At 40.7% G+C, this 21,772-nt stretch overlaps 2 protein-coding genes across 3 annotated transcripts in view; both read left to right on the top strand.

Annotated features, from left to right (window-relative positions):
• The window catches only part of fam163ab (family with sequence similarity 163 member Ab), a 31,643-nt gene extending 13,773 nt beyond the window's left edge, over positions 1 to 17,870 (top strand). The window contains exons 2-5 of the mRNA XM_049587730.1: positions 13,851 to 13,950; positions 14,053 to 14,074; positions 14,408 to 14,522; positions 15,513 to 17,870. Of these exons, the coding sequence (XP_049443687.1) occupies positions 14,430 to 14,522; positions 15,513 to 15,911 (492 nt within the window). The 5' untranslated portion in view covers positions 13,851 to 13,950; positions 14,053 to 14,074; positions 14,408 to 14,429 and the 3' untranslated portion in view covers positions 15,912 to 17,870. The remainder of the gene's footprint in view (positions 1 to 13,850; positions 13,951 to 14,052; positions 14,075 to 14,407; positions 14,523 to 15,512) is intronic.
• A 1,518-nt stretch (positions 17,871 to 19,388) lies between these two features.
• The window catches only part of rabgap1l (RAB GTPase activating protein 1-like), a 135,307-nt gene continuing 132,923 nt past the window's right edge, over positions 19,389 to 21,772 (top strand). For both annotated transcript variants that reach the window (XM_049589036.1, XM_049589037.1), the window contains exon 1: positions 19,389 to 19,488. The gene's annotated coding sequence lies outside the window, so the exon portion shown is untranslated. The remainder of the gene's footprint in view (positions 19,489 to 21,772) is intronic.

A 21,772-nucleotide genomic window follows, 5' to 3' on the forward strand; every position in this document is an offset into this window, starting at 1 on the left:
AGAGCCACAGAGGGTAGAAGCAGCTGAAGACACATAGCCATCCCACTTGCCAGTATAGATGATGATAGGCCTTTATTGAAAGGGAGGAAGTTGAATTTGACGTGTGTGTAAAATTACAGATGGACTGCCAGTAATGAATCTTTAGCTCACCATGTGAGTGAAGGTATTCACCACCTCTTGAGTCACAGTGAGTGTGTAGAAAGGCTGAATCAGGAGCTGGCAGCCTGGAGTACAGTACCCGGGGAGCTGCATAACAGCGTAATGTACACCAGTTATAAATCTGCCAGCAGCGTATACGGCATCAGAACATGGTCCAGATTGGAAGGAGAAAAAGACTGAAACTGTGTTCCAACTCTCTGTCGTCCTATCTCTCTCCCCATCTTCACGTGGATGAAGGCGTTTTACCGCCTGTATTGATCATGTGCTTTTATAGGGCCAAGAGGATCATTCTGGGTAGTGGTTCTTTACATTCATTGCGTTCTTCGCCCCAAATGACCTCGAGCAAAACCAAGTAATTGAACTAAAATGTTCAGTATCATCAATCTCTGCCTACTGGGCCGTAACTGCTGTGATAGCTCAAGAAGACAAGATGGGTTAACGGTCGGTTTAGCTTCTGTAGGTCCCTCAGTACATAAAAAAGACTTGAAGGTCACCTATAAGTGTTTACATCCAGGAAGTTAATCTACCTGCCATTTGGTGCATTATTCCCATAAAAACATGTAGTTATAAACTAACTAAGACTTTAACGAGAAATTCTAAATGAATTTGAATTGGCAATTTATTGTGATCCATATTTACATTTATTGTTGGCGAAAGAGGAAGTCAGATGATGTATAAAATAACAAAGGCAAACGGTCAGGGTTGATGGATGGGTCAAACAAACACAGGACTTTGACCCAGGAGACCACTGTTGGTAGTCTGTGTGATACCAGAAGTCAACACTTACCTGTGTAACCTCATATTGCGTGCTTCACATCACTAAATCATGTTTCTTGAAGTACATAAGAGTAACCAGGCCCCCTTTCAATGTTTCCCAGTGGCCACTCACAGCATTACATTGAAAAAGTCCCCTGCGGCCCAAAAAGCAAAGATCAATGATGACTGTTTCTCTTATGAATTTTTAATCTATTTCAGTTTTGTATTTGTAAAACTTTGCTTGAGCTGAGAAAGGTTCTTATAACACATTCATGATTTTAACCCAAACTAGATTAGCTATCTGCTAGGGGCACTAACTTAGGAAATGCTCCTCTGTACTACATGTACTTGTAGCAGTATTATTGAATAAAATAAAAGCTTTTTGTAGTATACGACTGAGTATAAAATGTCACTAAGAAGAAAAAGTTGCTTATGTTGGAATTTAGAGCAGCTGCCAGTCCAAGTCCATCCTTATGTGTTTTTTCATGTCAATAAGTGGCTGTATTGTCGCACATGCTGAGTTCTTGAAATTCTCCAAATTTTCTGCATTCAGTTGTTCCTTTTTCTTTTATAAAATTCTTGATCTGGTTCCACTGTTTATTAAGAATAGTGGATATCCAAATCATTCACTCTGTTTTCCATTATTCATTCCATGGGTGGGGCATGGGTGGAACAGGTGTATCAGGAGAGGGAGAGTGGAGCTCTTGTGAAATATTATCCCTTAAATAAAAGATGAAAATAAAATATGGAGAAGTATAAATGTTATCAGCAATGCAGAAAAAAACTTTTTTGTACATTTAATGGGTTTGTGTTTTTGGAGAGATTAGAACTCTCTAAATGCTCCTTTGAGGGATTAAAAAAAGAAAGATGCCCAGTCCTGGTTGTCTCCTTGGACAGGTTTGATGACATTTGATCTCGTAACCCATCAGTCTGACAACAACAAGCCTCTGGAGGCAACAGACAATATTTTGGGACATCAGATGCAGTCAGTGGATATTCAAGACTTCCTTTTTTGTGCACCGGTCATTTTTGTTAATCTATAAATAAACAGACTTCTTCATATGAATGCAGATAAATAAATTAAAAAGCTAATATAAAACTAACTTGTCATCAGACGATAGCAGATTTCAGAAAGACTCTTCACCTGGTGCTCAATAGAGCTCAAACTCTGCAGCTTGGCTATGAACCAGAACCAAGAGGAGAGAGCACATCAGGCCAGTCTGAGCTGCTCTGCACTGGCTTCCTGTTACATTTAGAATTGATTTTAAGGTCCTCCTCCCTGTATACAAAGCCTTACATGGGCTGGGACCGAGCTACATTGATAACTCCCTTGTTAACTATTTGCCTCCAAGAACACTGCGATCATCTGCTGCTGGTTTACTGGAGTTTCCCAGTAACAGCTGGAAGAGGTTTGGAGATGCGGCCTTTGTCAATTACGCCCCAAAGCTATGAAACACACTACCTATAGATATCAGGGAAGCTAGCTCACTCAATATTTTCTATAAGAAAGCTAAAAGCATATCTGTTCACTTTAGCCTTTAACTCGCTCTGACTTTCCTGATTCAGGTCTGAAACTCTTTCTTTTTACGCTTCAGGCTGCTGCAGCTCTTTTAAAATAAAAAACTTTTTTTTATGATTTATAGTTTTACAACTCTATGATGAATCAGTTAATCCATGCTTTAAACTGTTTTTTTGCCATTGCCTACAGGTTCTGTATACATATACAGACATCTGTTTATTGAGATTAGATGATATTTTTTTGTTTTTGAGATGGTCAAATCTAAGTGGGGGAAAAATGTTTTTACCCCCAACTGCTGGAAAGTGGTCAGCAGTCCATGCAAATCTCATTGTTTGCAAGCCAAATGGGGGTGCTAATGAGCTTCCTTAACAGAGTGCCATGCCCCACATACCCTTGAATCTCTCAATATCCCATTTTGGCACACTGTAGTGTTTCACCTGCACATACAAAATATACATTTCTGTTGAGAAATTAAAGCAATAATTCACTTATTAAACTGTCATACAGCTCCAGCCACCAGACCTCATAATTTGATAGATTTATTGGGCTTTACAGTATAAACAAAACCATGTTCGAACAATCACATCACTTCAGCACCAAGGACAGTGCACATTCCTTTACAGTAGGCGAATTGGCCTTTTCATGACCCGCCCTATTCTGCCTTAATCTTCCTCTGATTGGCTTACCCTGACATTCTTACCCTAACCCTAACCAATCCCACTCCTCTTGCCTAAACTTAACAAGCAACAAAGGCAACCAATCAGAGGAAGAATGAGGCAGGTCATGCCTTCGCTACCCTAGGAGACACAGATGTGCTTACAGCAGAGTCAACACATCACCTGATGTGTTTTGGCTGATCATATGTTTCCAGTAAAACAACATCAGTGCTTCTGCAGTTTACAGTTAGAGCTCTGAGCTGTGTACAATCTGCTGCCGTCATCTTACAATATTCACTAAAATCAAATGATCCAGACAGTTCTATTCTGTGATTTAATTTTGAGCCGCCACTGTGTGAAGTTTCCCAGTGCAGCTTTAACAGATTAGAGTCTTTTTGTTTTGACATTTTTACCCGTGATTCTACTTTTACGGTGAATAATCTTCATGAAAAAGATATTCCACAATTCCTAAATCGACCCCCGAAATTGTGTTTACTTCACACCCACATACACAAACAAACACATGCACACACACACACATTCAAAGACACACACACACAGACGCCCACACTGAGGCGCACCAGAGACGACAGAGAGAGGAACCAGATAAAGGAAAGCCTTTGGAACGCCAGATAACAGGATTAGACAAATTACATTTCAACTGTGACCATGAATCCTGTTTGGATGTGCGACTTGTTTTCTCTGCTTACAACGACAGCCATAGAGCCGTGGAGTTTAGATGACAAAATGGTGGTTTTCCAAAATAATGTGTGCTGAAATTTTGCATGAATTATTGCCTGGGTAAGTTGGCTTTGGATCTGAACTGCTGCCTCTGCTGCTGAGACCAACACCTGAAGCATCTAAAAGAACAGATTCTCAAACAGTCCAGGGTTCAGGGCTGGGATTGACATTGATGGAGGGAAGACTGTCAGTCCTCCTCTTATCTCATCCACATTTTTGGGGAGTCAGGTGAAATTAACCTTGCAAAGGCAGTCCACAGTTTTGTCATTATGGTCTGACAAGGCCACGGATGAATGTGCATTTCAAGTACATTTGATGATAGACGGTGAAGACTACCTACAGTGACACACATACTGAGCACTGGGCTGTCTGTGCTTCCAGTTTTAGTAAAATACGTAACGTTGAGCTATTGCTAAATTATTTTCTGAAAAACAGGTAGTGAGAAACAGGACATACAGCCGTTGAATCATTTGTTATTTTAAATTGATACCGATGACACCCACTTTAAGTAGTTTTTGGTTTTACCAATAAGTGGCGAGTCAGTATCATCACCTGTTATTCACAGATGTGGAAGGTCCAGATGGGGTTTGCACAATTGATTCACATGATATGTTTCCTAGACTTGAACTATGTATTGCAAACAAAGGTTGGGTATGAAAACCTGTTCCAGAGTTTAGATATGACTAGAATAACAATATGCTTTTTGATATTGCGTAGGGATTTCTGATAGCATAGTTTGGTCTTAGACCATGTTTTCATGTACATCATCCATTTGTCACCAAAAGTGTATAAAATATGAACAGGTACCAAATAATTCAGCAAACAAATGTATTGTTTTTCAAATATATCTCTTGGCAGTTACATTACTCTTTTGTGTAAACATTAAATCTCCACAATGTCAGAAGTAAAACGAATCATCCTTTTATCCTGACTACATGCATATTTAAGGATCCAGAGGGTTTTAAAGGAGATTTACAAGCTGAAAATTGCAAAATCCCCAGATGACTTCACAAATCTGTACCACACAAAAAGAAATTGTAAACGAGTGAGTGAGCAAGTTGTTCTCTTGCTCAAACATACTTTGTTTGATTGTAAATTTTCTCCTTTGTTTCTCCTCTGTAAACTGTGTTTTATTATTTTTTAATTAATTTTTTGCTTAGATTTTTTTGTATCACTCTTACCATCTCTCTATTTCATTTTATAACAATTTCATTTTATATATGTTATATATATTATTATCATTATATTTAAATGTATGTATTTATTTTTAATTGTTGGTTTTTAACTTAATTCTTATCATCACTATTACTATCTCTCTATCGCTCCATGTATAGAGACATTACCTTTGAATATTTACCTGTTTAGAAATGGGTATTGAAAGTTAGATACAGAACTACTGATTCATGTTTGCTCTGAAAATTACACTACAAAACAAAAATGAAAACAAACTTGTTTGGGAGGACACACTGTGGGGATCAAACCTGTGACGTTTACTTCACAAGCCTTAAATGTGTTTACAGTGTGTTTGGAGGAGGGGGTTGGGGGGACTGGCTGACCACTGCTGAATTTAAGATCCAAAGAATCAATCTTGTAAAAACCCTGCAGGGCAGTCAAGGTCCTTCAGATGCTCCTGAAGACTGATGGCTGAGACTCCAGAGGGAACACTCCATCAGAGAGGGGGAGAGGGAGAGGTGGCTCGTGAGATATTCTCATTACTCTGATTTCCCAAAAACAGCATATGGGAAACCTGCAGTTTTACAGCATGAAGGCTTTTTATCCTACAAATAAAATAACTTACAGGACAATGGAGAGCAATAATGGAAGTGGGCACAATGGAGTGCCAGCAGGCTGATAGAAACCCACAAAATCTGAAAGAGCGATGATTGCAGGTGTAAAAGCTTTAAAACATTAACATAGTCCACTGTAGTGCAGTGTAGTGCGTTGCATCGTACCACGGCATAATCACACATAATAGAATGTAACGGAGTGTAGTCTACAGTTTATATCATAACAAAGCTCGCGAGATATCACTATTCTTATATCTATCTGCAAATCTCTGATTGGTTGATCAGCGGAAGAGAACAGTTGTCAATGAGCACAACACCAGACTGCTGAACAAATTACGATGTTGAGGTGCAGCCAGGGGGAGAAAGGGGTTTGGAAACTTCAGAATTGACCTTTTGCTGAGCCCCGCCCCTTTGTGATGGTCCGACAACCTGTAACTAGCTGCACTCCCTGAAGAAATATTATCGTATTTTTGGAAAAATGAAACAGTGATTCCAGAGAGAAGCAGACAGAGGGGTCTACAGTCTGTGTTTGAAGGATATATCCAGGAAGTCAAACTGACTCAGCAGCAACAACAGGTTAAAAAGACAAATATAGTTAGATGGTAAAGCCGAAATATAGGCTACAGATCACAGAGGGAAAGCTCTGGGTAGTGACTGAAAGAATGAGATCACGGATACAAGCAGCTGAAATGAGTTTCCTCCATGGGGGGTGGCTGGCCTCAGCCTTAGAGATAGGATAAGGAGTTTGGACATCCCAAGGGAGCTTGGAGTAGAGCTGCTGCTCCTTCGCGTCAAAAGGGGTCAGCTGAGGTGGTTTGGGCACCTCCTATTAGAGGTGTTCTGAGCACATCCCACTGGTAGGTGGCCCCGCGGCAGACCCAGAAGACGCTGGAGGGATCACATATCTCATCTGGCCTAGGAACACCTTGGGGTCCCCCAGGAGGAGCTGGAAAGTGTTGCTGGCGAGAGAGACGTCTAGGGTGCTTTGCTTGGCTTGTTGTTTCTTCCACACCCCAGATAAGTGGATGAAAATGGATGGGCAAATTAAGATGTAGATAATGATTTAGAGGTCAGGAAACAGGCTACCTCTAAGTAAGCTCTATCTGTTTTTTATTTACAAAATAAACAAAAAAAAGTAAAATAAAGAAAAAGTATACTCTTAGTATAGTGTAATAAAATGTAATATAAGCAACATTTACACCAGCATTGCTCACAGCCTCAGGACATAAACACATAAGACCACTAAGTTGACTGATAGGTGTCAGCGTGGAAACTTAAACACTGATGGGATTTTTTAGTATTTTTAAGTATTTTCTGCCTCGAGCTAAAATGCTGCAGATACCAGCTTTGAAGAAAAATATCAGCTTGTCCAAAACTAAAATGTGCTGAGCACCAGAATGCAGTGCAGCTCCAACTCACAGCAAAGTGACACATAAATGCATTCTGAGAGGATTTCATCATCCACAGGCTACGATCCACCTGAGACTCACACCTCATTATCATATTATTATGATTGGCACTGTGATGGAAATGGATCTGCAGACTTGTTACTTGTTCAGTGTGTTTGTGACAGCTGTGTTTCACAAAAGCTCGCCTTAAATCTTTCAATCCTTGAAGACCTGAGCTGCCATCTTTCTGAAAGCTATACTATGCAGGATAGACCATACAGAAGTATATCCTTTCAGTCATCACTTGACCTACTAGAAGTCTTTGGCTGTGTGTTTTTCTGCTGAGACTCAGCACACTGCCTTTATTTCAGTATTTTTTATGCACCCGTGCCAGCAATAGCTGTGGCCAGAGGCATTACATTTTCGGGTTGTACATCTGTTCATCTGTGTTTCTGTTCATCTGGCCATCTTATTGTCATGAATGCGATATCTCAAAAAACGCCTTGAAGGAATTTCTTCAAATGTCCACTTGGACTCAAGGATGAATTCATTTGATTTTGGTGGTCAAAGTTCAAGGTCACCATGACCTTTTATCAGTCTCATTCTTGTGAACACAATATCTCAACACCTTTAGGGAAGGTCTTCAAATCAAACATCCACTTTGAGTCAAGGATGAAGCAAATATAATTTGGTGGACACAGGTCAAAGGTCAAGGTCACTGTGACCTCATCCATCGCCTTCTTGTGAATGCAATTTCTCGAGGGAATTACTTCAAATTTGGTGGAAATGCCCACTTGGACTCAAAAATGATTAGGGGTGTCAGTAGCATAGTGGATAGTGCCAGTGCCCCATGTACAGAGGCATTGCCTCACTGCAGCAGTCGCGTGTTCGAGTCTGGCCTGCAACCCTTTGCTGCGTGTCAGTCCCCACTCTCTCTCTCTGTCTCCCCATTTCACACACTGTCCTGTCAATTAAAGGCAAAAAGCCCACAAAAATAATCTTTTAAAAAAAAAAGACCTGATAAAGGCCAAAACACACCAGATGCAATTTTCGCAGGGCAAAAAATACGCCCCTATTATTTTCAATGCACATTCCCACACTTGCAGCGGCAAGACACACGTCTGTGCTCCTGGACATGCCACCCTGTGGTACTTTAAGCCATTGCCCTGTTTCCAGCCTCGCTGCCCCCAGAATTAAATGCCCCCCACTTGCTCTCTGCTTGTACATACCGGCTCCTGTAACAACTCTTTTTCTCTGCTCCTATGGCAGCTCGCCCCCCCTAACCGCTGATGCAAAGAGAACTCTGTCGCTGTTATTGTATCTAGTGCGTGACAAGAATGGGTTAGGAGAGAAATATCCTGAGCTAAACCACTCACAATTCTGTCATTATAAAGACAGTAGCCAAAAAGATATTGCCTGGTGAGTCATAGCTCTTCAGGTGGAAAATTAACTTTAATTAGTGGGTGTCCACACATGATTTTAAGCTAATGCACAGGTGGAGGAAGCACACATCTTTCAGTAAAAGTAGTGATAACTTTGCCTGGTTGTTAATGAGTTGCAGCGCCAGTGTGTTTTCAGCTTTAGAGTTTGGTGTTTGAAGGTCAGTGTGACCTCTCAAAGCATGTTATTGGCTATAACTCAGAAACTGATAAGCTAATTATGATAAAATCTCACACAAATGTCTAATAGGATTAAATGAAGTAATGACATTTTATATCCAAGAGGTCAAAGGTCAGCTTGACTGTGACATCACCATGTTTTGCAAAAACAATTTCTGGCAATTGCTCAATGTCCTATCTCAAGTAACTGTAGGGGAGACATTTTTCAATCTGGGGTTGACTTTTGCTTTCGCTGACGAGCGTGTTTACAAACAGCAGCCGATAAATCTGCATAGTAGATCTTAAACGTGTTATATATGTAGAGCTGCTGCAAACGACATACATCCTGCTGCTGTGAATATACTGGGATGAATCGTACTTGATTATACTGCAGTATCAACTATTAATTGTTGATTAGACATTTATGGTGAGTGTTGAGGTTCAGTGGTGTTATTGAGTAAATAAAACACTTGTCCTCTTTGTGCGCTGACGGTAGCTAAGTGCTATGACGACTCTGCTGTCTGTTCTAATGGATGTTTTATTAGGATGTCCTGATTTATTTGGTGATGCATGAGTACATGTTTGCCTGAGTGAATTCTGTATGTGTGCAATGTGAGAGTCTTATCAGTATACAGGGCTCTTCAGGCAGTATTGGGGATTGAAGGCCACTCTAATCTGGACCCAGTGGTGACTGATCCAGCTCTCTTTCTGTCTGTGCTCAGCATGAGTGTGTGAGTTTGTGTGTGCTGATGCAGATATCTCATTCCTCTCTGTAGTTTGTCAAACGAAGTGAACTCAAATTAATCTAACCAACAAGTTTGTCTGGAAGTGCTTCCAGAGCAACATGTACACAGGGAGAAAAACAAATCTGTTATTTTGTGTCTGTGTGTCTGAGTAAAAGATGACGTGGTGACAGCGGTGGTGACTCCACTTCCATTTCCTCCATGCAGTACAAGTCACCGTGTTGGCATTAATTATGAAAAATTGTTTGGTGTGCCGAGTCTGAGATTGCACGCACTTTAGAGAGTTATGATGAATGATGTTAAGAGGACTCTGTCAGCTGCCATCCCGTTTGGTCTCCACAAATAATTGAAGGCTAGTGTACTTTCTGACAGAAACATGGTTTATGAGCTCAGCGCCAGTGTAGCGGTTCAGACCGCAGCCTCTGGGAGCAACGCCGCCTCCTTTTCTTCTCCTCAGTGGAGAGTCTTACAGCGCTTCCAGCTCAGTGTGCTTTCAGCTTCTCTTAACAATGGTACATGTCATCAGTTTGAGATGTTCAACACGTCTCGGGAGTGTGATGCAGTTTTGTCCCGTAGTTTTTTGCTGACCTCAACCTGTCTCATCTGCTTCTACAGCAGTTAGTCACTGCATCCATATAACATAGAAAGTACAATGTTACTCTGCAGTTTTACAGTATGCAGTCACTCATATGCTTTAAAGTCAAGGGTCTGAAGTGAAGCATGGCAGAAATGCATTAAACCTGCTTTCTGTCTACTGGCCAGCAGGGGGCGACTTCATTGGTCTTGAAAAAAAGTCTGATTTTATAGAAGTCAATGAGAAAATGACCCTACTTCTCACTTGATTATTACCTCAGGAAATATTTTCCTAACAAGTTTGTGGTCGTAATTACTTGTTCCGAGTCTTCTTAAATACAGAATGATGTTCATTTTGCAAATGAAGGTCCTATGTAGAGTAAAATAGACAATAAAAGAGTTTGCTTTAGGGCGTGGCTATCTTGTGATTGACAAGTCTCTACCATGGCACAGGCTGTTCTCATGCACTGTTTGTACGTATACCTATGAAGGTAATGTGCTAGAATTTGTATATATCCCTTTTAATTATGAGCCAGTAATTTGTGTGTATGTATTTTGGGAGGCTGCAAACATGTGACCAATGCACTGACGGAAGTAAAGAAGGAAGTAGTTCGCATTAGCAGGCAGGTTGGGGTGGTGGATGGGTCACAAAACACAGGACTTTCCCCCAGGAGTCCGGTGTTTTGAATTATGTGAAACCAGCGTTGGGGATGTGTCATTCAATTACAAAATAAACGTAATTGTAACCAGTTACAGTTACTGAGAAAGAACATGTCATTGAATTAACATTACTAATCAAAATGTTGGTGATTACAAAGGGGTTTGATCCAAGAATGTTCTTTTCAGTAGAATCTTTTTATGAGGAAAAGAGCATACATTTTGTTGCTTTGCATCTTTTTGCCGTGCAGGAATACCTCTTTTTGTCATATTTCTGGACAATGTGGCTCAGCAGAACTGATGGGATAAATTTGAGTACAACATTTATACACTTGTGCAATTAGGACTTTTAGCTTTATTGCCCAGTTTAAAACATTTGTCAGAAAAGTAATTGCAAAATAATCAAATGTAATAAGTTACATTACTTTGATGAAGCATTTAAAATAGCTATGTACAGTTTTAACAGGGTAACTTTTAATCTAGTACCCTAGTACTAGTAGTCTGGGGCAGCTGTGGCCCAGAAGTAGAGCGGGTCATTTACTAATCGGAAAATCAGTGGTTTGATCTCTGGCTCCTCCAGTCCGCATATCGAAGTATCCTTGGGCAAGATAATGAACCCCAAGTTGTTCCCGATGGCTCTTCTATTGGTGTGTGAGAGCGTGCGAATGGTTACTGAGTAGCAGGTGGCGCCTTGTATGGTAGCCTCGGCCACCAGTGTATAAATGTGTGTGTGTGAATAGGTGAATGTGACTCAGTAGTGTAAAAGCGCCTTGAGCGGTCGGAAGACTGGGTGCTATACAAGTGCAGTCCATTTGCCATTTATTCTGTAACCTATTGAATTTCAAAAGTAACTTTCCCAGTGCTGGTCGTCACCATGTTTCTTTTCCTAAACTACTTAACTTTACTTCCCTAAACCTAAAGACACCCAACCAATTTCTTTTCTAAACCCTAATCAAAGTAACTGTACCTCTGTAACTTAACATATGATAATTGTGGTTACTGTACAAGTATGTAACTTAACATAAAGCATGAAACGTCATTCATGGGGTGCTAATTCATTAGATATCTTATGAACCATTGCGTGTGCATTTTTGTAAGATATCCTATGAAGCGCTGTATGAGGATATGTTGCATGGCACTGTCCTAAGGGTTCTCAGTCAGATCCACCCCTCGCTCCTCCACAGCTTCACCCTCTCATCCAAATATGGTTTCTACTGCCTCCAAAAAACCAAGATGGTGATGGCCAAAGGCTTGAAAACCATAGTCCACAAACCAAAGGATGATGTCACAGTCTCTATGTTCACTCCTTTTACACAATCTGTTTTTAAAATACAAACATGCACAATAACAGTGATCCATTTTTGTGTGCGCTTATATTGGACACCATCATTGCATCATCATCACCATCATCCTCCAAAGTTGTCCTATTTGTAATTGCCACCAGGGCACAGATGTGAACAGGTTTTCTCAGTAGTTATCTCGCATCAATCCAACACAGCCCATGTGCAGCCATGTGGAGTGAGAATCTCTGTGGTGAGGAGGCCAGATCTCATTAGACTCACTGGGCTCTAATTAAATCTGGACTTTACTGACACATTGCACAATGATGGACTGACAGACTTCATCTATCACATCACATGTACAGGACAAACTGCTCACATGAAAACATGTCACACACACACACGCACACACCAGCCCATTTAGACATCAAACAGCAGGAATCATAAGTGACAGGCTGAGAAATTAGCTCTGTGTACTCATGCAGAGAAGTGTGAAGGGTGTGTGTATGTGTGTGTGTGTGTGTGTGTGTGTGTGTGTGTGTGTCAGCCTCCATACACATCTACCCATTGTGCTACTTCCTTAATTCCTTCCTTTCTCTTGTTTTTTTCCTACTTCCTCCTTTCTTACCTTCTCCATTCAACCCCCCGTGTTTATCTCACCTTCCCTCTCTCTCCCTGCCACAACAATCAAGGGTTTGGCATGTTTTTATCAGCTGTAATAGATTTCATTTCACCAAGACAAGCCTCAGCCTGCAGATTAAAACCCCTGAACAACTGAGCCCCTCGTCACTAAATCACTTATACTGCTGCTCTGCCATAATGCTGCATGCATGTGTTTGTGTGTATTTGAGTGTGGAGGAGATAGAGAGACATTGCTCAAGAGTTTGAGACATCGACCATTCTGTATTTAATACTGTCATTCTCAGTTTATGTCCTCTCTATCTGACAGCAGTGACCCGACAGTGATCTCACATACGAGTTTCTGTTTCACTGATTATTTACAGGAAACCTAGGAAGACTCAAACTTCATCAACAGAAATTAACGAAAGAGGACACGACATACATTTATTAAATATAGTGACTGCTTTGCTTGATAACAGCAGGTGAATGCAACACCTTTACGATCTAATGTGATCCAGCAGCCCCACAATAAATATGTTTATGTCATTGCTTTGTTGTGGCTGTGTCAGAGAACAGTTGATTCAACTCTGTCTCATTTTCAGCTGTGACCAGCAGCTCTATAGCTTGCTGTGTTGGCCGGTTGGTGGCTGCAGTTTTTTTTCCCTAGGAGGCTAAAATTTGGCATTGAGCTCAAGTGTGTGTGTTTGAAGGTGTGTGAAGTTGTTAATGCCAACTGGCTAATAGCGGCGACGTGTGGATACATGCACATATGTGATTTCAGATATGCTTGAAGCTCTGTTGTGGTGGTGAATGAAGTTGTTCATGGTTGCATTGCACTGCAGGAACAGGAGTTGCTATTATTTTGTCCAGGCTATGTAATGCAACAACAGTTTGTGCGTTCATGTGTATGCCTTGTGGACATTTTGTAATGAAAACAACTATTTATTTAATTATTTATTCAGCCATTCATTCTCAGGGACGATGCACATTCATCATGAATATATATGTGCCAGTGTTAGCCCAAAGGCTAAATTTCAACTGCTCTCCCTTTGCCAGATGTTAAATTAGCCACTAACACAACAATAAAAGAGAAGAACTATCTTATCTTACTTCCCCTTTTTCTTCTTTCCTCCCTTTCTGCCCTCTTCTTTTCCCTCTTTGATAGTTTCCTCACTTATTTTATTCCCTTGTCCTTTATCTCAGGTCATGCCAGTCATTATCTAGCCATTACCGTCATCCAAGGCATCATCTAGTGCCAGTGCTGCATGTTGGTGTGTCTGTGAGAGATATTTTTCTGTTCTCTTGGTGCCACCTTGTGGAGAGAAATTAAACTGCTATACCTTCCCTTTTCTTTTAATTCCTCTTTCATCAGAGATGTTCATAGAGTGTGGCCATCCAGCGGTGTGACCTCTCACCCTTGACCTCTGATTTGACGTCTCTACACCCTTACGACTTTCAAACACTCTTCTGATGTAAGTCTATCTATCTATCTATCTATCTATCTATCTATCTATCTATCTATCTATCTATGTGTAGCATTTGATATACTAACCTCTGTTATTCTCTGCTTTCAGGTGTTAAGCAACTTTGCTGAACGTGAGTATATGGGTGTATAGTAGATTTATATGCAAACAAGCTATATATATATTCGGGTGTATTCATGATGGCAGTCCATTATTTCTACCTTCTACCATAATGCATGCTAAAGTCATTTACACCGTTCATGTTCTCCACCTAATTCCCTCTGCATTAATTATAGAATGACCTTTAGAGTCGGCCCTATTAACGTACTTACATGGAAAATATATTCCATCACATCACATCTGTGTTTACCGTGATGCTGACCTTTGCGTGATTTGATTACACCTCACATTTGCAGTGCAGTGGGAGGCTCTTGTTAATGATGTCACTTCCTTGTGCCCGTGTCAGAGTTTGATGGAGAGCTGGTCGGATGACAGCTGGAACTGTTGTCATAACCGGAGGAATACTGGCCACAGTGATACTTCTGTGTATCATAGCTGTGCTCTGTTACTGTAGACTCCAGGTACGTCTCTTTCTGTGTATGTGTGTGTGAGAAAGATGTTTAAATCCCACTTCAATATTAATCCTTCTGCCACATTTCTTTTTTATCACAGCATCTTACAGGAGGCTGTAGGCTATAGAAGAAGAGTAATACATCTACACTGTTTTCAAATTGCATATCCGTATGAAATATAATAAAATAATCATATAATCCTGGCAATGATAATTATTTCAATGAATGGTAATTGTATTTGGAATATTCTGTAAGAATTTAGACAGCTTAAACAATATGGTATTGGCTTTGGCTTGAACCAGAGACCATTAATTTAATTTACTTTCATTATACACTATACTTACTTTTCTTAAAGGTCCAGTGTGTAGGATTTAGTGTCATCTAGTGGTGAGGTTGCAGAACTGAAACTTCTCTCATGTGCCAAGCATATTGGAGAACCACAGTGGCTGACAAGAATATACCAAAATGCGAATGGCCCTATGTAGTATGTATGTAAGTACTGTATGTAAGAGGACTCGCACATATAAACCACTCATTCTAAGGTAACAAAAACACAACGATTTTTATTTTCAGGGGATTATAATCTAACGAAAACATAGTTATGAATACTATATATAATTTCTGCCAATAGATGCCCCTAAATCATGCACACTGGACCTTCAAAACAACAGAAACATTTGCCTGTGGGAAGAAAGAATCCTACAAGCTCTCAGTGCAGCGTTTCTTGTTTTAGGAATGTTGTAGAAATACTGCCAGAATCTTAAAAAAACAGGACAAAGCAAAGCAAGTCATTTCCTTAGTTTCCAGAAAACAACATCTGAATGTCCTGCATTCTTGAACTGTGTTGATTAAATCACAAACAGAGGTTGATCCCATTCTCTTTGCAGGTTTCTTCATTTATTTTAAGACAGCAAGATTGAACTTTGAAAAAAAACCCTGAAAATTGGAAAACTGTTTTTGTTTGACATGTACTGGACTTCTCTCTCTGTCTCTCTGCAGTACTACTGCTGTAAGAAGAATGGGTCTGACAGCGGCTCCATCTCTCAGCAACACTTTGCCTGCAACGCCTGCAGCGTCCCCGGCCTGGACGGGTCGATCGTCACCCCATTGTCCATGTCCCCACCAGAGCCGCCTGGATCCTCCGACCCCTCCAAACCCACAGGGAGGCAACGCAGCTACTGCCCCACCTGCTCGCCCTATGACTCGCCCTTCTACATCCGCACCACTGATGAGATGCGCAACGGTGGAGAGCGCATCACCTACATGCCCACACACTATGAGAACCAGGCGCTGGCGATGCCGCTGCCCACTGTCCGAGGCTCCCTGCTGAGAGAGACCCACAGAGGGCGGCCTCCGGAGTTCTACACCAACACCCGAGCCATCAGCACTGAGGTGTGACCACCCCAAAATACCCTGCAACACCACCCATACACACACAGACACTCTTCTCCTCACTTACACACACCAGCACCACCACTTACAAGACCACAAACATGATTTTGACACGTACAGCAGCTGCCATTGAGGATCTGCTGCGTAAAGGCCCACTGTTTGTAAAGGTTATCACGTTTATTTTGGGTTTGGGGGGAATTTAATTGAGGATTGTCTCAAGTGCGGGATAAACAGGGATCAGTCTCAAACCTAGTTCCTCACTTTTTACCCTTAAATTTAGTTTTCATCTTCACTAAGATAGTACTTCTGTAATTGACAGTAGATAAAATTGTATGTTTCTTGTAAGAAAATATTTCTTTATGCTCCCACATGAAGGGTATGGTTGTAAATTGTAATCTATCTATTGACTGTTACTGTGTCTTTACTGACTGAGGGCTATCTTAGATAATTTATGATTTCCCCACTGCTATACACATCTTCCTAATGCCTGCCAAAAAGACAAAAAAGGAGTACGGTGAAGTATCGAGTAAATATCGAGCAATGTTATAATGAAAAAGGAGGCTGAAATACATTTGAAAAGGTTACAAAAAGGAAAAGTCAACATCCCCTCTGCAGTTTTCTGGATCTCTGGAAGCATGCTTGAGTTACAGGAAAGGTGGAAGAGGGCGGACGACTGGAGCTCTCTCTATGCAAGCTGTCTGGCAAACTACTGCAGCTCTTCATCTCCAGTCAACTCCTTTCAGCGGTTATTGTCCCATCATGTAACTCTCTTGGAGGAATATTGTTAACATGGTACACACCTGGTGAGATATGACAATGCTGCACATGTAGATAGACGTTCAAGCATTTAAAACTGGATCATGGACACAGCAGCTCTCACGAGTTGCCAGATCCACATTGATCCCCCACTTTCTCCCCTGAGGTGTGAACCTGTGAACGAGCAAGGGTGCCTGAGCCCTTGAACGCAGCAGTGACAAGCTTGAAATGAACTGAGTGAATTTCTCTTTTGACAGTGATGCAAAAAGTTTGATATGTAAATATTAACCAGAAAGCAATGAAAGCGTCTCCTGGTCCCGCTGTGTCCTCGACGGAGAGAGATGCACCCTGGGATTTGGACATGATGTATTTTGAATGAGGGAGTGTGATTTACTAGTTTGTGCTAATTTGTCTACACACTCCTGCTATACTCCTGTACTACTCTCATGTTGAATCTTTGAAATGCAAATAATCATGTCATTTCTTTTCATGTTTTGTTTTCATATTGTGAGAAGTCAGAATACACATTTATGTGATTGAAAACTGTTTCACAGTGCTCATTTTCTACATGACACTTAACCAACATTGCTTGTCATACACAGTAATATTTCATGTGATATTTGTCTTTATATTTATGTGTACAGTAGGACTCAATGAGGCTGAATATGCAATGCAAGGGACCTTAAGGACTTGCATGGTGTGATAACTGTAATTTTGCAGGATTTCAGACAGGCCTAGTGTTATCATTCGAGCATTAACAACAGTGCATCTAACAGAATTCATCGATCAGCAGCTACTTCATTTATTTCTCTATTACTTTTAACATTAAAGTTAAATAGTTGCCAACTGCAGTGCCATTACACTATACATCTCGAAACTTCTCAAAACCATTTCACAACAGAATTGTGTTTTCCCCTCTCTGGATGACCTTAAAGTGGCAAATAAATATACAGAGTAGAGGCAAAATGAAGGTTCACCACTAAAGGTTGCCAGACTCTGAGGATCTCTGAGGATGATTCAATGACGTTAAACCAGAGTTTCTTCATGTCGTCATTCATTACCACAGATACGGATTCATAATCATCATTCATTTAGGGATTGTATTAACTATATATTTTACTACTTACTTAACCAGTTATCTTTGAAAACAGAGAGAAAAAAAAGATTTTTAGAAATGTGGTTAAACAGATATCGTACCTGACAAATACAGAAACAGTAATATTTGACAGTGTTAACTTTTGACAATTAAAGATTTGTAACTGCTTGAAATGGCTCTTTGTGTAATGATTGACGAGACAACACAGACACACACACACACACGCACGCATGCACACACACACACACACACACACACACACACACACACACACACACACACACACACACACATTCAATGTAAAATGCTGTTTCCACTGATATTTCCACATTGTATATGTTTGACTTTAATAAAAAAATGTTAAAGGTGAAGAGAGAAACTAAAATGTGTTAAAGTCCATGTTAATAAGCACTTCTCCTTCTCCAAGATAATCCATCCACCTGACATGTGTGGCATATCAAGAAGCAGCATCATTACCATACCGGTGTGCCTTGGGGTGTGCAGGTTTATCACACAACACAATGTTACTAGTTTTGGGGGAGCGTATCATTGGCATGCTGACTGCAGGAATGTCCACCAGAGCCGTTGCCCATGAAGTAAATGTTCATTTTACTACCACAAGATGTCGCCATTGTTGTTTGTTTATTTGATAGTACATCCAACCAGCTTCACAACTGCAGACCACATGTAGACACACCAGCTCATGACCTCCACATACTGTGTCTTCACCTGCAACATTGTTTAAGGTCAGCCTGCTGGTCAGTTGATGCACCAAATGGTTTGCACAGCTAAAGAATATCTGCACAAACTGTCAGACACCATCTCAAAGAAGCACATCTGCATGCTCATCTTTTTCACCAGGGTCTTGACTTGACAGCAGTTATTCCTTATAACTGACATACAGTTGTGAGGCCAGATGGATGTACTGCCAAATTCAGGGAAACAACCTTAAAGATATCTCATAAACATTCAATTCAAGGGCAGCAGCTCTGGCAGACATTCCTGCAATCATTGCCATACTACTACAAAACGTGTGACATCTTTGACATTGTGTTGGTTGATCAGACTAAATATTTTAGAGTGGCCTTTTATTGTGACCATCCCAAGGCACACCTGTGCAGTAATGAAGCTGTTTAATCAGCATCTTGATGTGTGACACCTGTCATGTGGATGGATTATCTTGGAAAAGAAGAAGTGTTCACTAACAAGGGTTTTAAGAGAGATTTGTCCATTGAGTGCATGAAAAAGTCTTACATCTTCAACTTAAACCTTTGAAAAATGTGAGTAAAAACAAAAGTGTTACATTTAGTTTATGATCTTCCCTTGAGAATGGCCTTTAATGTAAAACATAAGATGTCAGACATTTTCAGATTTCCCAATTTGATCCAACAAGTATCCAGAGATGTTGAAATGATGCTACCCGATGGAAAAGATGACATGTTGAACCTAAAAGCACAATAGATAATTTTTATTCATGTCATACAAATAAATGGTTGTGTGAAAATACAACTATATAACAAAAATTAAGTGGTAAAAATCCCAAATTCCTAAATAGAAATGATTGTCCAAGGTGTGTGGGCCAGACACTCTACAGGAGTAGCGCGCATGCGTGAAATTCCAAACCGGAAGGCGTGTCACTAAACTCCCGAGTGATTCATCTTCCTAAACATATACGATCTTCGCTGCAACTCTTCTGACAGCTAGCAAGCAACTCCTCTACGCTCTAAACAAGTAAGTTGACAGCTCTTTTATCAACACGTACGCTCGTTTTAGTGTCTCGTTTACATGCTGTGGGAAGAGAAACGTTGTTTTTCCTCTTTTTTTCTCGTCATTTCTTTCCGGAGCCGGGCGGGGTGTTGCTCAGTGAGGTCGCTCCTCCAGATAGTGGTCCAACTGTTTTGGACTTCGAGCTGGTTAGCGTTAGCTAAACTTAGCTTTTGCTCGCAGGTCTAGCCTGGCACACATAGGTACTTCCTGTTTAGCCTGCATTCACCTGTCCTGGCAACTCGCTCCTTGTCTACAGGTCTGCATGAGACAAGTCAGTGTGGTTGCTGTCATTATATTATTATGAAAATGATGTGGTTAATGTACGGACAAGTTAGCTTGCCGCTAGCTAAGTTTGCCCTGCCTGTGAATGTCTGTGTTATGCTAGCTGCTATTAGATGAGTCTGTCCGCTTTATAGTACCTTGCCAGTTTAATTTAACTTTCTAAATGTCCGTTAAACAGCTGCTGTATAAGAAAAGCTGCCGTACAAAGCTAGCCTGCTGCTGATGCTGTCAGAGACAGTGATGTGCTCCATCCAGGCCTGCAGACACTAGAGAGAAAAGCAATAACAGTGTAATGCAGTAACTGCAGAGAAAATCTAGCCCCACACTTAAAAATACAATATATAATTGAGGTTTGAACCGCAACGTCATTATCTACAAACACTGACAAGTGTCTTCTCAGCTGGAAAAAAAGGAGCATCAACATCTGAATTAATGATGCCATTAGGTAACACTTTCTGGAAATCAACTATTTACACACTGTCAAATTCAAAAAGGGCTCCTATAGCTTTTGTTTGACATATTCCGCCCAGCTGAGTTTGATTTGACTGGAGGGCCTGCAGGTGTGCTGTATAAAATCTACCCAGCCCTCAGGAGCATCACTGCGGCTGCTGTCACAGTGTCACAGCATTTGTTTCCCTGGCTGTGGATCAGCTCCAGGACTTGTCCCTGGATGACATCATCACTACAGTCTGTGTCTTAGAGGCTTGAAGACTGAGGCTTAAAGATCACAATACCTCAAGCCATAACTGAAGCAGGACAGGTTAATTTGAACAAATGTATACATGTATTTCTGACCTTGAAATGTTAATTCAGAAAAGTTAATTCAGCCCCATAGTGTTCAACTACTTTGAAAAAGGACAGAGGCACTGCTGCACTAAATTGAGCTCCACAGTGTTATATGGTTGGGGTTAACAAGTAACTGTCCATTAATAGGGGGCTGGATTTGTTTTTGAAATGCTTCACTTGCTTCAGGTGAAACTGGCAATAATTTAACTAAAGTGGTAGATTTAGGGCTGCAGTGTTTAGTTGATTAATTGCTACTATTTTGATAATCAATTAATCATTTTAGTAATTTTTCAAGCAAAAGCAAATGATGTTTTTTAGCCCATCAAATGTGAAGATATTCTACTTGTCTGTGTTTTATATTTGGGTTATACTTGAGGTTTTGGAATATTGGAGTGGACATATTAAGACATGACCTTGGACTTTAAAAACTGTGATGGATATTTAAATAATAAGCTGCTAATGTATGATTAATAGCTTAATGCCTGTGTCCTAGCTGTGTAGACCGACGGGGAGACATACTGGTAATGATCTAAAAACTATTTGAGCTTGTTGACTGGCAGTAGGCTAGACTGTGGACAAACAGGTTCTAGCCTGATGTAGGCCAGGCTTTAGCATTGGCACTAAACCAAAGTGGCCTTTTGTTGTGTGTGCCGATGGTGTTTCCTTGTCATGAAGGAGCTGCTTTAAGAAGAAGTAGCAGTACACAGCCACCCAGAAAACTAACCAGTATATCAGGAATAAATAACCTCACATCTGACATTGATTCATCATGTTTACTGAAATGCATAGTCTATTCATAGTCTTGTATGCAGTTTTGTGTTATTGCTGTGTTTTTCAGTGTGTAATACGGGTGTTGTCACAACAGCGTACCTCAGGTTGAGACAGTGCATGTCATTCATGGCTGTGTTCAGACTTTTTAATCTACCATAAATAGACCAAACAGATGAGACCATGTACTGTAGCCTATTTGGCTATGAAAATAACTTGGGTTACTTTAGCATCAGACCTAACGGGAAGTGATTCAATGACAGGTGTTAGGTATCACCAGAAAGCACACACTCTGTTGTGTGCACCAACAAGCCTCAGAGCAGGTTTCAGTTCCAGTTGCAAGGGAGGCTGAAGTGTTTGCATGCAGAGTCACCTGGCTCAGTCCTGTTCACATTAAGGAATGGCTGAGGTT

Source organism: Epinephelus fuscoguttatus, linkage group LG10, assembly GCF_011397635.1.
Source record: "Epinephelus fuscoguttatus linkage group LG10, E.fuscoguttatus.final_Chr_v1".
Classification (NCBI taxonomy): Eukaryota; Metazoa; Chordata; class Actinopteri; order Perciformes; family Serranidae; genus Epinephelus; species Epinephelus fuscoguttatus.